This window comes from Macaca mulatta, chromosome 8 (genome assembly GCF_049350105.2).
Source record: "Macaca mulatta isolate MMU2019108-1 chromosome 8, T2T-MMU8v2.0, whole genome shotgun sequence".
Lineage (NCBI taxonomy): Eukaryota > Metazoa > Chordata > Mammalia > Primates > Cercopithecidae > Macaca > Macaca mulatta.
In genome coordinates this window covers 110,547,585-110,567,063 of record NC_133413.1, presented here as the reverse complement: position 1 = coordinate 110,567,063, position 19,479 = coordinate 110,547,585, and the positions used below count along the sequence as shown (strand labels likewise).

The window sequence follows — 19,479 nt, the reverse complement described above, 5'->3', positions numbered from 1 at the left end:
CTGAAGGGTTATGTATTAGAAACAGACACTTGAGCTGAAAGGATGTTGGCTGCAAATCACCACGGGCTTGGTATCCAACAAATTCACATGGTCTGGTCTGTTAAGAGCACTGGTAAAAGCCCTTAACAACTGGCTCTCTGGGTAAAGAAAAAAGGAGGGGTGGGAAGCCCAGATTTGTGGCATTTGCTCATTTCATGGTATTAAATGGTATCCCACCATGGCAGATTTCAAAATATCAACTTGACATCAACCAGCTCACAAAATCCTGAAAAATGTGATAATTAGCGAGTATGAGCCAACACAACTGAGGATGCGGTCTGATGTCAGGTCAAAGAGAATATAAGTATTATTCACTTCAAATTTAGATATGTAAAACTGGCAAAAAAATCCAAGTGCCTCCAGGCCTTCTTTTTAAACTTAGGCACAGATACTAGCAAGCTTTACCCGTATCAATAAACTGATACAGTCAATGAAAACAATACTAAATTACTGACCTTGTAAACAGTGTCCACATAATTTACTGTTCAAACTAGAGGTTCTGAGAGTATTATATGAGACAACATGGGTAAGCCAGAGCTGTGTTAGTCAAACTAGGACATGACTTCTTCTTTTGGGCTTCTTATTACTTAATGGTGGAAAACAATGTTTTATTATGTAGATATTTACCATCCAGGCAGGTAACTTATTGAGTACCATGGGTGACTAATATGCTTCGAGGGGTACAAAGCTGTGTAAGACACGGTTCCTCAGAGGCTACCAGAGGCTGGGAAGGGTAGGGGGAAGTGGGGGACAGGCAGAGATTTGTTAAAGGATACAAAATTACAGCTAGATAGGAGGCACAAGTTCTAGTATTCTATAGCACTGTAGGATGACTATAGTTAACGATACATAGTTTCATATATATGTATATGTATATATGTGTATATATACATGTATACATATATACACATATACATATACTTCATATATATGGATATATATGGATAACTTCATATATATATGGAGAAGTTATCAGGCTTCTCCAGTAGTCTAGGAGTGATATGAAAAGAGCACGAATTAGGGTGGTAGCAGTGGAAATGAGAAATGAAAAAAGTTTGCACAATCTTCTATAACTCTCTTCATATATATACACACACATATATACATATATACATAAATATACATATATACACATGTATGTGTATATACATATATACATATATATACATATGTGTATATATAAATATGTGTGTGTGTATATATGTAAAGTTTACAGTAGAGTCTCTTGTCTGTTGCCCAGGCTGGAGTGCAGTCGTGGGATCTCGGCTCACTGCAACAACGTCTGCCTCCCAGGTTCAAGCGATTCTCCTGCTTCAGCCTTCCGAATAGCTGGGACTACAAGGGTGTGCCACCACACCCAGCTAATTTTTGTATTTTTAGTAGAGACCAGGTTTCATCATGTTGGCTAGGACGGTCTCAAACTGACCTGAAGCAATCTGCCCACCTCGGCCTTCCAAAATGCTGGGATTATAGGCATGAGCCACTGCGCCTGGCCACATCATATATATTGAAGCATCACTCGGTACCCCATAAATATGTACAGTGATTAGTTGTCTATTAAAAAAAGAAAAGACATGGTTCCTAACCTCAATGTGTTTAAACCCCCTTCAGTGGATAACAGGACTTAGAGGTGTGACCAAGTGTCAGTGTAGGTGTTATAGGCCTGCAGATGACCAGGAAGTCTGGGGCACCCAAGAAGGTAGAGAGAAGGGGTAGCTGAGCAAGAACTTCAGAAGCTAAGATATGCAAAGGGCATTACCACCATTAGGGGCAACCTGGGCAAGGGCTCAGAGAACAGGGTGGGCGAGAGTAAGCAAGTGGTCCAGTAGACCAAATGGAAGCAGAAACTTGCTTGGAGGCAGTGTGGTGACAGAGAAGTTTACAGTTATTTCGAAGCCAATACTGAGCCATTAAAGGCCTGTTGGAAACAATCTGAACAAAATAATGTTTCAGGAGAGTTATTCTGATGCCGCAGTGGATTGGAATTAGTTATCAGGCTTCTCCAGTAGTCTAGGAGTGATATGAAAAGAGCACGAATTAGGCAGTAGCAGTGGAAATGAAAAAAGTTTGCACAGTCTTCTATGACTCTCTTCATATACATGAGATAATTTCTGATTTTTATGCATCAATCAATTAACATACCATAAAGCTCTTAAGAAATTAGATCCTTAGGCAGAAAATTTAGGATCTTGGATATTGCATTCACCACAATGAAATTATAACAATCTCTTGACAAACCTGAAAACGTGCAGTTTACCTGTTACAATCTTGAATGCAGCCACTGCAGTTTCCTTCTTTTAGGTAACATGCTGCTCTATTTGAATATAAGATACTTAGATCATCTGCAATTTCACTTCCTAAAAATCACATTTAATTAAATACAGTTAAAATCCATTAGCAAGATCACAGTTCACCAGAATTACAAGACAGCCGAGGTCTCCGGTGGGGTGGCACTGCAGTCCTACAGACTGATCATGCAGAACTCGGCGGAGCTGCTACCCGCAATAGCCACCAAGGGAAAGCCCGGCGGGGACGGAGGCAAATGTGCCTGGCCGGGAACATGCCCGCATTCCAAGGTGCTGCTCACTGAGGTCAGGTGGCACGGCGCTCTTAGTCACCTGGGAGGAATGCAGCGATGCCGGCGCCTGTCATTCAGGAGGCGGCAGCGCCTCTCCCACGGGGCCCCTGGGGGTCGGGTGAACCGCAGAGCAAGGGGCCCGGGAAGCGGCGGGGCGCGGCGCACCTACCTGCCGGCTCCAGAAGCGCGATTGCCGCCGAGTACTTGCTGGCCGCCTCGGCAAACTGCCCGCTTCGGAACAGCTCGTTGCCCTGGCTCTTCAGGCCGGCGGGGCTAAGTGGGGCGGCGGGGGTCTCCGCGCCTGGTCGGCCGCCCGGATGCCCGGTGGCGCCGCCGCCCGCCGCCGCCGCCGCAGAGGCCCGCCGCGGGCTCCGCTTGTCCGCGCCCGCCTCCGGGGTCTGGCCCCGCCGCGGCGCGCCCCTTGCCGGCCGCTTGCCACCCTCGGCTTTGCCAGTCAGCTTCTTCTGGATGTTGCCCATGGCACACGGCTGGGCGGCGCGCGCGGCTCCCGCCGGCTCCGCGGGCTCTGTGGGGAAGTGGATGCGGGAAGTGAGGGTTTGCATCACTGGGAAAGCTGCCGGGGAGGCCGCGGGGGCGCCCGGCGCGGAGGGCGGGCTCTGGGGAAGCCGGGTCGGGCTCCGCCCCTGTGGGCGGAGCTGGTGCTGGACGACCTCTGCCGCCCGTCGGCCCAGTCCGCGCCCTCGGGGCCTCTGCGGCTTCCTGAGGACTCGGCTCCCGAGCTCCGGCCAGAAACCTACCCTGCCTGTAACTGTTTAAGCGCTGAAGGGCCTGTGGCTGAAAACCGGCACCTCAGAGCCATCCCCTTCATCAAGCCCACCTGTCCAGTTAGAGCTTACAAAATACGTACTTTTTTGAATGGAGTTGCAAAAACTTGAATACAATTATAGTATCCAACACGGAGGCACCTTTCCTTATTTTAAAATATTAGGAGAAAAAGATTTGAAAGAAAAATAAAGCGTTAGTGATTTTTAAGTCATTTTAAAAGTGAATTTAGCAAAAAAACTCACAAATTAGGCACCTAGTTTTTAAGCTTAAAGGGAGCCTTAAAAACAGTAAATTTTCCATCCCATTGCCTTATTCAAACTAAAAATTTATTTGATTTTGATTAGGAGTTCGGGTATTAATAGCTTTAATAGTTGTTGAATCTATTTTTAAATATGAAAAGGATGTATAAATATTTAATTTATGGTGTCTTATCAATATTTAAAACAAAGCAATTAATCATTTCAAAACACTGTTAAAACGTACTTAAATATGGAGATTTCCAAGCTTTCTCTAACTAATTCTTATCTGATTCTTAATGGATATATTTTCCATTCTCTTTCATGAATGGTAAAGCCAAGATTTTAAGCATAGAGACAGAGGAACAGAAAAGCACAATTATTTAAGTGAAAATCAGTAGGTGATCACCTTAAGACAAGCATCAAGTATAAAAACACATTAATAAATACTGTTTCCTATATAGCAGAATAACATTCAATTTGGATCACCAGCCAAAGGGATCTTAATTAAAACAATAAAAAATATTTTGCTATAAAGATGAATCTGCAGATTAAACCCAGCAGGGTTATTAGAGTAAGGCTCCAGTTTTCATGTGGTTTCTGTCAGTCAGGTTCTCCACCAGAAACTGGGTGAAAGCACAAAAGTCAGGGTTGGCAGAAACAATGGTCAGCTTGGTATTACTTTCACCCCTTTGTACAGTATCCCCTCAGGTCTGACCAATACTATCACGGCAGTTCATTTAGAACTAATATGGGTCACATTAATCCTAATACCAAGTATTATCATTCCCACTTTACAAATGAGGCGACAGAGAAACAAGGAAGAAGCTAAGGAATGCGCTCTAGTACACAGAGCTAGAAGCCAGCATAACTCGGATTTGTTTTTATTTTTATTATTTTTATGTATTTATTTTGACACAGGGTCTTGCTCTGCTGCCCAGGGTGGAGTGCAATGGGGCCATCATAGCTCACTGCAGCCTCGACCTCTGTGGCAGGCAATCCTCCCCTTAGCTTCCAGAGTAGCTGGGACGACAGGCGAGAGCCAGCCACGATGCCTGGCTAATTTTTAAAATTTTTTATACAGATGAGGTCTTGCTGTGTTGTCCAGGATGGTCTCAAAGTCCTGGTCTCAAACAATCCTCTCTCCTTGGCCTCCCAAAGTGCTGGGATTGCAGGCATAAGCCACTGTGCCCAGCCATAACCCAGATTTGAACTGAATGCAAAGCATTCTTTCCTTAAGACTGAAATGGCCCTAAACAACTCTGATAGTCTCTGGACAGGTAAAGAGAGGCCCAAACATGAAAGACTTGTGAGTTCTGTTGGGTGTTGGGATACCCATGGGACAATGTAGTGGAGCTGTTCAGGGGGTGGCTCCACATGTAGATCAGAGAAGTGGCCTTATCCAGAGACAGTGACTTGGGAGTTACTAATATATAAAAGTTTGGGGCCGGGCACGGTGGCTCATGCCTGTAATCCCAGCACTTTAGGAAGCTGAGGCAAGCAGATCATGAGGTCAGCAGTTCGAGACCACCCTGGCCAACATGGTGAAACCCTGTTTCTACTAAAAATACAAAAATTAGCTGGGCATGGTATTGGATGCCTGTAATCCCAGCTACTCAAGAGGCTGAGGCAGGAGAATCGTTTGGACCCAGGAGGTGGAGGTTGCAGTGAGCCAAGATTACACTATTGCACTCCACCCTGGGCGACAAGGCAAAACTCCATCTCAAAATAAAAAAAAAGTTTGGGTGTGGAACTGGCAAGGTGGCTTACTCCTGTAATCCCAGCATTCTGGCAGGCTGAGGCAGGAGAACTGCTTGAGGCCACTAGTTTGAAGCAAACCTGGGCAACATAGCAAGACTCCATCTCTACAAAAAATAAAAATAAAAGTTTGGATGTAGATGGGATCACTCAAAGGCTCACAAGGATCCCTGAGATATACTAACACTTAAAAGGATGAACAGAGGAAAAATCTACAGTGTAGGCACAGAAATGCCTAGAAATGAAAGAAAAAAAAAACAGGAGCGCATACTGCCTCAGAAACACCAAGAATAGTTTGGGAAGAAAGGAGTCAACAATAACAACTATCAAAGGAATGAATGGCCAACAGTGTAGCCTCAAGTAGGGTAGTGTGAGTGGTTGATAGACCAAAAATCCTCAGCAAAATACTAGCAAACAGATTCAACAGCATACTGAATGGATTATACCCCATGGCCAAGTGGGATTTATCCCAGGAATACAAAGATAGTTCAGCATTAGAAAATCAATCAATGCCAACACACCTCATTAACAGAAAAAGTAAAGAATTGCATACATGATCCCACAATTGATGCTGAAAAGGCATGACAAAATCCAACATGCTTTCATGATTAAAAAAAAAAAAAAAAAAAAAACAACTCAGAAAACTAGGAATAGAAGTGAAATTCCTCAACATAATAAGGCATATTTATGAAAAACCCAGAGCCAACATCACATTCAAAGATAAAAGTAATGAAAGCTTTCCCCTAAACATCATCAACAAGACAAGGATGCCCATTTTCACCACGGCTATTCAACACTGCACTAAAAGTTGTAGACTGATCAATTAGGCACTAAAATGAAATAAAAGGCATCCAAATTGGAAAGAAAATAAAACTATCGGCCGGGCGCGGTGGCTCAAGCCTGTAATCCCAGCACTTTGGGAGGCCGAGACGGGCGGATCACGAGGTCAGGAGATCGAGACCATCCTGGCTAACACAGTGAAACCCTGTCTCTACTAAAAAATACAAAAAACTAGCCGGGCGAGGTGGCGGGCGCCTGTAGTCCCAGCTACTCAGGAGGCTGAGGCAGGAGAATGGCGTAAATCCGGGAGGCAGAGCTTGCAGTGAGCGGAGATCCGGCCACTGCACTCCGGCCTGGGCGACAGAGCGAGACTCCGCCTCAAAAAAAAAAAAAAAAAAAGAAAAGAAAACTCTCTCTATTCATAATTATATGATCCTATTTATATTTAAAAAAAGAATCCACCCCTCTTCACCACCCCCACCAAAAAAAAAAAAACCTAGAGCAATAAACAAATTCAGCTAAGTTGTAGGGTATAAGTTGTAGGGTATAAGATCAACAAGCCAAAATCAGTGTTTCTATACACTAGCAGTCAACAGAGCAAAAAGGAAATCAAGGAAACAATTATATTTATAATAGCATCCAAAAGAATAAAATATCTAGGAATAAATTTAACCAAGGAGATAAAAGTATTACTTTAAGAAATTTTTTAAAAGACTTGAATAAATGGAAATATATCCTGTAATCATGGATAGGAAGACTTATTGTTATTAAGGTTAAAATGTCAATACTACTCAAAGCAATCTACAGATGCAACACAATCCTATCAAAACTTTTTGCAGAAATGGAAAAGACAATTCTTAAATTCATACAAAATTGAAAGGAATTCAGAATAGCCAAAAAGATCCTGAAAAAATAAAATCAAAGGGCTGTCTTTTCTCTCTCTTTTTTTTTAGACAGGGTCTCACTTTAATGATATATTAGTCAGGGTTCTCTCTAGAGGGACAGAATTAATAGGATATATATATGTAAAGAGGAGTTTATTCAGTATTAACTTACACAATCACAAGGTCCCACAATAGGCTGTCTGCAAGCTTGGGGAGCGTGGAGAGCCAGACCAAGTCTCAAAACAGAAGAACTCAGAGTGTGATGTGATGTTCGAGGGCAGGAAGCACCCAGCACGGGAGAAAGATGTAGGCTGGGAGGCCAGTCTCTCCTTTTCATGTTTTTCTGCCTGCTTTATATTCGCTGGCAGCTGATTAGATTGTGCCCACCAGATTAAGGGTGGATCTGCCTTCCCCAGCCCACTGACTTAAATGTTAATCTCTTTTGGCAACACCCTCAGACACACCCAGGATCAATACTTTGTATCCTTCAATTCAATCAAGTTGACAGTATTAACCATAACAACCACCCCTTGTCAACCTGAACCCATATACATTTCCCAAGATTATACATAATCTTCAAATAAAGACAATAATAAGGTCATAATTATACCTAACATAATACAACTGTCCTTTGTACAACCAGAAATGCACCAATCCCCAACCCAAATACTATAACATAAAGTGAATAATACTTAAATGCTGATATGAAGTCAATCTTATGTCACATGATAAAGGAAAAAGGAAATAAAATGAAGACATTTTCTTAGTACAAATGTATACCTGCACAAACATGTTTTTAACAAAAGGAGAGAATACTCATGACAATTACAGTCCCCGTTTCTGCAGCTGGTCACGTGGGCATAGCTGGTATTGACTACCTTCTTCTACTACCCATTCTGTATTCCCTTTGCCTTCAGTAAGCACCTCAGCAGGTCTTGGTTTTTTTTCTGATGGAGTGCCCCAAACCTTCATTCCTGAAGGGTCTGGGACATTTGTAGTCCTGGCTGGATTGGGTTGTTGCAGTTTCCCATTGACCTTAATCAGAGGACATAGTAATACTAAGAGACGCCCTCATGGATCTCCTGCATTCCATGCATACTCTTCCTTACCTCCACTGTGGAGTAGACTGATTTCATTTTGAGAGTCCAGGTCAATCACCCCATTACATATCTGTAATCCCAGCACTTTTGGAAGCTGAGATGGGAGAATGTCTTGAGCCCAGGGGTTCAAGACCACCCTGAGCAACATAATGAGACCCCTGTCTCTACAAAAAATAAAAATGAAAAAATTAAGCAGGGATGGTGCCATGTGTCTGTAGTCCAGGCTACTCAGGATGAGGTAGGAGGATCACTTGAGCCCAGGAGTTAGAGGCTGCAGTGAGCTATGATTGTGCCACTCTGCACTTCAGTCTGGGCAACAGAGAGAGACCTTTTCTAAAAAAAGGAAGGAAGGAAGGAAGGAAGGAAGGAAGGAAGGAAGGAAGGAAGGAAGGAAGGAAGGAAGGAAGGAAGGAAGGAAGGAAGGAAGGAAGGAAGGAAGGGGAAAACACAGGAGTAAATATTTAAACCTTGGATTTGACAATGGATTCTTATATATGATATCAAAAGTACAAGCAACAAAAGAAAAAATACCTGAAAAAAATCTTTCTTAAGGGGGGCTCTGAAAAAAATTAGATAAATTGGACTTCATATAAAAATTAAAAACTTGTACATCAAAGGAAATTATCAAAAAACTTAAAAGATAGCCCACAGAATGGGAAAAGTATTTGCAAATCATATTTAATAAGGGTCTAGTATCTAGAATGTATAAAAAATGCTTACAACTCAACAATAAAAAGATAAATAACCCAATTAAAAATGGGCAAAGAGGCCAGGCGCGGTGGCTCACGTCTGTAATCCCAGCACTTTGGGAGGTCAAGGCAGGTAGATCACCTGAGATCAGGGGTTCGAGACCAGCCTGGCCAACATGGTGAAACTCCATCTCTACTAAAAATGCAAAAAATTAGCCAGGCGTGATGGTGGGAGCCTGTAATCCCAGCTACTCGGGAGGCTGCAGCAGGAGAATTGCTTGAATCTGGGAGGCGGAGGTTGCAGTGAGCTGAGATCATGCCATTGCACTACAGCCTGGGCAACAAGAGCGAAACTCCATCTCAAAAAAAAAAGCAAAGAACTTGAATAGACATTTCTCCAAAGAGGATATACAAATAGCCAATAGGGATTGAAGAGACAGTCAACATAATTAGTTCTTAGGAAAATGCAAATCAAAGCCATAAGGAGCTACCACTACATACCCATTAGGATGGCTTTTAAACAAAAAGGCAGACAATAACAAGTGCTGGCAAATATGTAAAGAAATTGGAATGCTTATTGCAGGTGGGAATGTAAAATGGGATAGCCACTTTGGAAAATAGTCTGCATTTCCTCAAAGTTAAACACAGTATATCACCCAGCAATTCCACTCCCAAATAATGCACAAGAAAATCTAAAACATCTGTTCAAACAAAAATCTGTACATGAGCGTTCATGACAGCATTATTCATAACAGCCAAAAAGTGGAAACGACCCAAAGGTCCAGCAACTGGTGAATAAAGAAAATCTGGTATTATCTACACAATGGAATATTATTTCTACCGAAAAAGGAATGAAGTACTAATGCAAGATGCAACACACATGAACCTTGAAAACATTATGTTAAGTGAAAGACAGATACAAAAGGCTATATACTATGATTCCATTGGTATGAAATACTCAGGATAAGCAAATCCATACAAATAAAAGTAGACTAGTGGTTGCCAGGGGCCCTGGGAAGGGTAAAATGGGCAGTAACTGCCAATAGGTATGAAATTTCTTTATAAAAATGTTCTGAAATTAGATCGTGGTGATAGTTGTACAACTTTGTGAATATTACTAAAATTCACTGAATTTGAAAAGGATGGATTTTACTATATATGAATTATATTAAAATATTTTTAATGCTTATTTTACCTCACTTTTGACAACAAAGGGTACTATTTTTTTTCTATCTCAGCCAATTTGATAGGAAAGAAAAAGAATCTATTTAATTTTCATTTTTATGAGTAATACAAAGTTTATTGATCGTTTCTATTTCTTCATTAGTGATTTGTCTGTTTGTATGCTTTGCCCAGTTTTGTACTAGCACGTCATCTTTTTCTTATTTTGTAGAAACTTTTCATATTATAAGGTTATCAACCCTTTGCCATCTTTCCTAGTTTGTCATTTGTCTTTTAGTTTTTTTACGGCACCTAACATATACATGTTTTTCATTTTCACTAATCAAAATTATTCACCTTTCTCTTTATGATTTTGTTGATGGTTTGAACTCCTGGAAATCTCCAACTTCCACCCTCCTGATCCTGCCGGTTCTAGGACGAGAGAAATACTGATCTATGTTTTATTCTTCTGTTTGTGAGTGACTGTTTAATTTTCTTAGCTTTCATTTTTAAGTAGGAATACCAAGAACACTGCAAGGGAGGGTAGATGCTCACTTTCCTCTGATTGCATCTCTGTAAGGAGATAGATGGAATAAATACCAAACTCTTTGACAGCTACAGGTGTATGGTGATGGCCACTTCTTCCTTCTAAATGATCTCTACTAGTGAAGGCAAACAGATAGGGAGCTTCCAGGAAAAAGTTCATGAACTCAAATACCCAGGTGTAATCATCCTGGCCAATAGGCAATTTGTTAATACTGGCCCTTAGAAGGAGAGGCAGAAAAACCTATCAATTGTCTTATCTCAGTACCTGACACAGAGCAGGTGCTCAGTAATTGTCAGTTGTTAAATTAAATCCATCAGTTATGTAATACCCCAGTCGGGATGAACTGGGCCTGGCCAACCTGAGTGGAGTTCATAAAGGGACAGCATTACCAGCCAAGGTTACAAAACACAAATTGCTGCCTTTTTCCACGGTCATGGAACATACCCCATAACGACTGAGAATTCTTTCCTGGAATGTGATGAGATGGAGAACCACATGTAAAGATTCCAACCTGATAACTTTCCTCTGGGCTTTAACATGATTTTCCTAAAAGTGACTCAGGTTGCTTCTCTTGTGTCCAAGGCTCTAGCACCTCTTTTCACACTGTATCAAACAATGTAACTTGTCTGAATGTAACTAGTTCAATGTAACTAGAGGTGAATGTAAACTAGTTCAATTGATTTCATTTCATTTTAGGATGAAAAGATTATGTCTGAGTTTCTGGCTATTTATTCTACTTAATCTCAATTTACTTTTCTGATAAAAGGGAACTTACTGGTCTTAAAATTTATATTATATTATTTTTCTAAAAAAAAAAAAAAAGATGGGGTCTGGCTATGTTGCCCAGGCTGGGATTGAACTTCTGGCCTTAAGCAATCCTCAGCCTCCTGAGCTTCCTGGGACTATGAGTGCATGCCACTGTGCCTAGCTTAAAAATTATATTCTTTGTATCAGAAAGAAACTTACAGCATCCAATGCTCATAGTCGGAGGAGAAATTCTCAAATAAATATTCCAGGCTTCTGTCTTGAGAAACTATCTTATAAAAAGAGGAGCAAGCTGAGTGTGGTGGCATGCCTATAGTCCCAGTTACTCTGGAGCCTGAGGTGGGAGAATCTTTGGCCCAGGAGCTCGAATCCAGCCTGGGTGATATGGCGAGACTCCATCTCAAAACGAAAAAAAGAAAAAGAGAGGCAAATGAACATAAAAACACGCAGAAGGAAGAATATAATAAAGAGTAAAAATCAATGAAATTGAAAAAAAGAATTTTAAAGCAGAGAAAAATCCATGAAACAAAAGCTGTTACCTTGAAAACATCAATATACATAGCTAAACCTCTAGCCAGTTTGACAAAGGAATAAAATACAAATTACTAATATCAAAAAGGGGGAGATCACTACAGACCTACCAGACATTAAAATACCAAGGGAGTACTATGAACAGCTCTTATGTAGATAAACTCAACGACTGGAATGAAATGGACCAATTCCTTGAAACTACCAAACTACCAGGATTCAGCTAAGAAAAAACAGATAACCTGAATAGTTGCATATCTATGAAAAAAGTCAAGTTCTTCCTTCCATCCTTCCTTCCTTCTTTCTTCCTTTTTTTCTTTTTTTTTTCTTTTAAGAGATGGGATCTCATTATGTTGACCAGGCTGGTCTCAAACTTCTGGCCTCAAGCTCCTGCCTCAGCCTCCCAAAGTGGTGGGATTTCAGGCATGAGCCACCGGCATCCATTTAGAAATAAAATTCTTAATTCAGAATATTTCACAAAACAAACTTCAGTCCTGCATGGCTTCGCTGGCAAATTCTACTAAACATTTAAAACATATATATATCAATTCTATGCAATCTCTTGCACAAATAGAAGTAGAAGAAGCACATTCCAACTCATCTTATGAGGTTGGCATTGTCCTGATACCAAAACCAGGTTTTTAAAATGAAAAAGTAAAGAAAAAAGGAATAAAAACTATAGTTCAATATATCTCATATCGAATATATTAACAGACAACAGAAGAAAACTATATGACCAAATCAACTGATGCAAAAAAAAAAAAAAGCATTTAAAAAATCAACATCAATGCAAGATAAAAACTCCCAACCATCTAGAAACAGAAGGCCACTTCATTAAGTTGATACAGGGCATCTATCAAAACCCAACACTTATCATCAAACTTACTGGTAAGACTAAATGCTTGCCCTCTAAGACTGAAAACAAGACACATATGTTCACTTCAGTGCAATAAAGCAAGAGAGATCAAGAGAGAGAAGAAATGAAAAAATAAAACTCACCTTATTTGCAAACAACATAATTGTCTATGAAGAAAATTCCAAAGAATCTACAAAAAGGATCCTAGAACTTATAAGTGAATTAGCCAGATTGTGCTAGATCAACCTAGAAAATAATCAATTATATTTCTATATTCTAGTAATGAACAACTGAATTTTCAATTTTATAAAATTTTTAAAAATATGATTTACGATAACTTCAAAAAGCTAAAATACTGAAGTATAAATCTGTCAAAGCCTGTGTAGTATCTGTATGCTGCAAAACAAAAAACACTAATGGAAGAAATCAAAGAGGACCTAAATAAATGGAGAGACATACCATGTTCATAGATTAGAAAATGCAATATAGTCACAATGTCATTTCTCCTCCAAAGTGATCTATAAATTCAGTTCCATTTCAATCAAATTCCCAGCATGACTTTTTCCCCCTGAGAATGGGAGTCTTGCTGTCCCCCATATGGAAGTGCAGTAGCATGATCATGGCTAACTGCAGCCTCAAACTCCTGGGTTCAAGCAATCCTCTTGCCTCAGCCTCCAAGTAGCTAGGACTACAAGCATGCACCACCATGCCTGGCTAATTTTTTTGGATGACTTTTTTTAAATAGAGAAAGACCAATTTTACTCCTTTATATCTGCCATACTATTATTATATTCTATCATAGATCTTTATATAATGATATATAGAGGAAAATCTCTTGTATTTTACAATGACTAAAAATACAAGACTTTTTTTTTTTAATTTTTTTTATTTATTTTTTTTTTTTTACAGTGGCGTGATTTCAGGTCACTGCAACCTCTACCTTCTGGGCTCAAGCAATTCTTCTGCCTCAGCCTCCTGAGTGGCTGGGACTACAGAAGTGCGCTACACACCCAGCTAGTTTTTGTATTTTTTGTAGAGACAGGGTTTTGCCATGTTGAACTCCTGCACTCAAGCCATCCACCCACCTTGGCCTCCCAAAGTGCTGGGATTACAGGCGTGAGCCACAGTGCCTGGCCCATACAAAGACTTGTGGTAAAATAGTCACCAAATATAAGTCATTGTTAAGTAATTTCATATGATAAATAAATATAATTGAATTAAGAGAAATGGGAGGAATGCAGACCATAAAAAGTAAAATATTCAGAATCTATATCCTAGGGGAAAAAAAGGAAAATATAACAGAAAAAAACTGATTTTAAAACTATGTGTGGCCATGCACGATGGCTTACACCTATAATCCCAGCAATTTGGGGGGCTAAGGCGGGAGGATGGCTTGAACCCAGGAGTTTGAGAACAGTCTGGGCAACACAGGGAGACTTCATCTCTACAAATAATTTTAAAAATTAGCCAGGTGTGGTGGCACACACATGCAGTCTCAGTCAGGAGACTGAGGCAGGAGGATTGCCTGAGCCCAGGAGGTCAAGGCTACAGTGAGCCGTGATCTCATCACTGCATTCTAGCCTGAGCAGCAGAGCGAAACCCTGTCTCAGAAAAATTAAAATGAAAACTATGTGTGAAGGCAAAGGAACTAGAACAGCCAAACAATTCTGAAAAAGAAAAATAAAGCTGAAAAAAAAAATCACACAACCTGATTTTAGACTTAACTGCCAATCTGTGTTAATCAAGACAGTGTGGTATTGATGAAGTGATAGACACATAGGTCAATGGAACAGAATGGAGTCCAGAATTGGATTCTACTAACTGGTTATACAAATGTAATCTTTTACAAAGGTGCATAGGCAATTCAAAGGAGCAAAGATAGCTTTCAACAAATGGTTTCAGAAAACAGACCAGGTACAGTGGCTTACTTCTCTAATCCCAGTGCTTTGGGAGGTTGAGGTAGGAGGATCGCTTGAGCCCAGGAGGTTGAGGCCAGCCTAGGCAACATGGCAAGACCTTGTCTTTACAACAAATAATTTTTGTTCATTTGTTTGCTTTGTTTTGTTTTTGTTTTTGTTTGAGATAGAGTCTCTCTATCACCCAGGCTGGAGTGCAGTGGTGCAATCTTGGCTCACTGCAACCTCCGCCTCCCGGGTTCAAACGATTCTCCTGCCTCTGCCTCCCAAGTAGCTAGGACTACAGGCACACACTACCATGCCTGGCTAATTTTTGTATTTTTGGTAGAGATGGGGTTTCACCATGTTGGCCAGGCTAGTCTTGAACTCCTGACTTCAGGGGACCCACCCCTCTCAGCCTCCTAGAGCGCTGGGATTGCAGGCGTGAGCCACTGCGCCTGGCCTAAATAATTTTTAAAAATTAGCCAGATATGATGGCACTCAGCTATAGTCCTAGCTGCTTGAGAGCCTGAGGCAGGATCACTTGAGCCCTGGCGGTTGAGGCTGCAGTGAGCTATGATCACACCTCTGCACTCCAGCCTGAACAACAGAGCAAGACCCTATCTCTGAAAAAGAAAAACTTCTAAGAAAATCTTCATGACTTTGATTTAGGCAAAGTGTTCATAGATATAACATCAAAAGCACAGTCCATTTAAAACATTGGATAAATTGTACTTCTACAAAATGAAAAAACCTTTGCTCTGTAAAAGACTGTTAAAAGAATGAAAAAAGCTACAGACAAAAAAAATTTTCAAATCTCATACATAAGAAAGACCTTTCATCAAGATTATAAAAAGAATTCTCGGGACTTAACAGTAGAAAACAACAACCCAATTTTTGAAAAGTGGTGGAATAATTTCAAGAGACACTTCACTAAAAGCAATATAGAGATGGTAAGTGAACACATACAAAGATTCTCATCAGGAAAATGCAAATTAAAACTGATGAGAAACCACTGTACACCTAATAGAATGGGTAAAAAGGGGAAAAAATGCCAATACCAAATGATGGCAAGGATGAGAAGCATCTAGAACTCTCATATGTTACTAATGGCAACGCAAAATGGTATAGCCACTCTGGAAAAGAGTCAGGCAATTTCCAATAAAGTTAAACATATACTTGCCATATGGACCAGCAGTCCCACTCTTAGGTATTTACTCAGGGGAAATGAAAACATATGTTTACACAAAAACCTGCACATGAGTGTTTATAGCAGTGTTTACTCATAATTACCGAATACTGGAAATAACCTGAATGTCCTTGAATAAATGAATGTATAAACTTTGGTATAACTATTAATGGAATGCTACTCAGCAATAAAAAGGAATGAGCCAGTGGTACATGCAGCTACATGAATGAATCTCAGTGACATGCTAAGTGAAGGAAGCTAGACTAAAAACGTGACATACTTTCCAGTTCCATTTATATGACATTCTAGAAAAGGTAAAGCTATAGGAACAGAGAAGAGCTGGGGTGAGGGAAGGGTTTCACTGAAAGGACAGCAAGAAGGCCTTTTTGGATGGTAGAATTGTTCTGTATCCTGACTATGGTGATGGTTACATGAAACCATACATGTATTAGAACTGTATATTCAAAAGGTCCATTTTTACTATATATAAAATTTTTTAATAATTTTAAAATAACAGGAATTAATATAGCTTATACTTCATCTCACTTCAGATAAGATTTAAAATTATTTCCTTTAACTGTAAGACATATGGTTAATTATGGAAAGCTAAATATAAACCCTAAGAAGATTTGCTGCCAGATCGTATTTACAATCTGGCTAAAAGGCAAGCCTGAATCCTTGAAAAACTGGTTACCTTAATTTCTCCCTTTTGAATTCTTTTTATGTTCTCTCTTCCTTCTCACCTCTCTGATTGTCTTCCTCTTTCTCCCTCCCTCCCTTTCTGTTCCTTTGTCTTTATCCTATCTTAACTGATTGTATTTTAATCTGAAGTGTATACATTACATTATTTTTTGTCATGTAAAAAAATTAAAACTTGTTCTTTATTTTTCAAATGGACTGAACTGAACATTTTGTATCTCTCTCAAAATTAGAATATTCTGTCAAATTACTTACAAGTTGATTTTTACTTGTGAATGATTTTCAAAATTGATACTATCTCCCCCCTCCACTGCCCTGCCCCTGCCGGTTGCTCAGGTGTTCTCAAGAAAGAGGGAAAAGTTTTTTTTGTTTTTTTTTTTTGAGATGGAGTCTCACTCTATTGCTCAGGCTGGAGTACAGTGGCACCATCTTGGCTCACCACAACCTCCACCTCCCTGGTTTAAGCCACTGTCCTGCCTCAGCCTCCCGAGTAGCTGGGATTACAGGTGCATGCCACCACACCCAGATAATTTTTGTATTTTGAGTAGAGACAGGGTTTCACCATGTTGGCCAGGCTGGTCTTGAACTCCTGACGTCATGATGCACCCGCCTCGGCCTCCCAAAATGCTGGGATTACAGGTGTGAACCACCACACCCAGCTGACGGAGGGAAAAGTTTTTATGTCCCTTGTCAAGTGATGAGGCAAATCTTTCCCCTCAAAGTTGACATAACTTTTGATGTTTTATATTATGAAGATAACGCTTTATCTAGTCTAGATTCTCTTAAAATATTGTTTCAAGTGTTAAATTATACTTATTTCTTTTGCATATTTAAAATATTTTTGAGCATATAAATGGGGCTACCCATACCTGTTTTGAAACCAACACATTTGTTTGCAGTCAAGAAGATACATACAAAACAATTATCAGAGAGAGATATTTAAGGTTAACTTGCAAATGGTTTGTGTCATATGAACACAGTCATTTACATTTAAAGGTGGTGACCAGGAATTAAACTGAGCACTAGAAAAAGGTGACAGGTTAAGAAGGAAAATGGGTTTGAGAGATTCTGTCAAGCTGTATTAAGAAAAAGATGAGCGAAGCTGGCTTGTGAATTTACAAGGCAAAGCTAGAAAAACTTTGGTAGATTACGAATTTCTGTACAAATAGAAAAACTGAGCCAGCTCATCATATAAAAAGGCAGTTTTTTACATAACCTAAATAGAAAAGATATTTTACTCTTATCTCCACTGCCATCTTCATGTTGTCTTCCACTGTCTTTTCCTTCTTCATCTTCAGAGTTTTCTATTTCCTGAATAACCATCCTTTTGCCTTTGGTTTGAGTCTTAGATACAGCTTCAGAATTTTTCAGATCTCTTTCAACCTCTGACAAGGTTTTCTGCAACATAATCACCATATTAAACAAAATATTTTCCTTTAATAATAAATATAACCATTCTTTCAGGTAAAAACATAAAGATGTTGAAAAAAGAATACAACTAAGACACGGCTTTTTTTGGGGTGGCCTTTGTCTGATTGTAATCATACGTGTCCACTGTAAAAAAACAAAAACAAAACAAATAAACAAAAAAACCAGTGTAACAAGTATAAAAAATAAAGAAAAAAATCACCTAAAATCTTGCTACTCAGATACTACTATTAACATTTTGATAATCATCTTTCTAGATGTTTCTATGCATATATACCCACAGAGATGTATAGTTTTACACAAATGAAATCATGCTACATATGCTGTTTGTTTATTTAAAATATAGAGACGAGGTCTCACTAGGTTGCCCAGTCTAGTCTTAAACCTGTGGGATCAAGCAATCCTCTCACCTCAGCCTCCTGAAGTTCTGGGATTATAGGTGTGAGCTACCACACCCAGCATATATGAAAAAGAAAAATTGATATTTGTCTTTCAGAGGAAGGTTTATAGTTTTGAAAAAAAAGTTAAGATTCTGCTTTCTTCCACTTCAAATAGATGTTAACGTTTTGGGGTGTCTAGAACATACCTACCTTTTAAAGCTGTGACCTAATCTTCAACATAATTTGTTTGGCAAGATTGATACCACTTTAAAATAAATACAGAAACAGCCAACTACAGAATTAGGTGAGAAATCACTTTCTGCACTTACCTTGGCCAACTCATTATCAGGCTCAACATCCAGTACTTTACTCAAATCTTCTATAGCTTCCTGGAGCTTGTTTTGATGTTTATATGTAGTAGCACGACGCAGAAGAGCTGAAAATTTACCAGAATAAAAGGTGTGTTTTTTAATATTTGGCATTATGGTTGCAACATATTTTGCAAGTGGAAGAATATGAGCAGCACAGAATACTTTATGATGTAATTACCCAAAGCTCAACTACACCCATTTTCATGTTGATACACACATAGGAGATGACACTGAGGTACATAAGAGAGGCTGCATCAGGCAACTGTCCCCTCTATAACAACCCTCTGGCCCTCTGGCAGCCCCAGGCCCTGCCAGTGTTTCCAAGGACTAAGAGATTTCATACCTCAACCCTTCACAGGCAACACATTGTATTGCAATATCGGAATGATTTTCACTGATAATAATCCTTTCCTTCTTATAATTATGGTGAGTATTATTTTGCCACTTTTTGAAAACATAGAATCCCTTATCAAAATTTAGTATATTGGCTAGGCACAGTGGCTCACGCCTGTAATCCCAACAATGTGGGAGCCTGAGGTGGGCGGATCACTTGAGGCCAGGAGTTCAAGACCAGCCTGGCCAACACGGCAAAATCCCATCTCTACTAAAAATACAAAAAAATTTTAGCTGGGCGTAGGGGCACACATCTGTAATCCCAGCTACTCGGGAAACTGAGGCAGGAGAATTGTTTGAGCCTGGGAGGTGGAGGTTGCAGTGAGGCAAGATTGTGCTACTGCACTCCAGCCTGGGTGACAGAGCAAGACTCTGTCTCCAAAACAAAACAACAACAAAAAATAGTGTGTTACTGAC

The 19,479-nt window shown here is 39.9% G+C and overlaps 1 protein-coding gene and 1 long non-coding RNA gene across 4 annotated transcripts in view; one reads left to right on the top strand and one right to left on the bottom strand.

Moving 5' to 3' along the window:
* The window catches only part of SPAG1 (sperm associated antigen 1), an 80,722-nt gene that overhangs the window by 27,591 nt on the left and 33,652 nt on the right, over nt 1–19,479 (bottom strand). For all 3 annotated transcript variants that reach the window (XM_015145786.3, XM_077943914.1, XM_077943915.1), the window contains exons 9-12: nt 18,628–18,734; nt 17,729–17,888; nt 2,787–3,143; nt 2,297–2,396 (exon numbers count right to left, since the gene is read on the bottom strand). In XM_015145786.3, the coding sequence (XP_015001272.3) occupies nt 2,297–2,396; nt 2,787–3,143; nt 17,729–17,888; nt 18,628–18,734 (724 nt within the window). The remainder of the gene's footprint in view (nt 1–2,296; nt 2,397–2,786; nt 3,144–17,728; nt 17,889–18,627; nt 18,735–19,479) is intronic.
* LOC114680309 (uncharacterized) overlaps nt 1–19,479 on the top strand; it is a 42,043-nt gene that overhangs the window by 13,076 nt on the left and 9,488 nt on the right. The gene's annotated exons all lie outside the window — the stretch shown is intronic.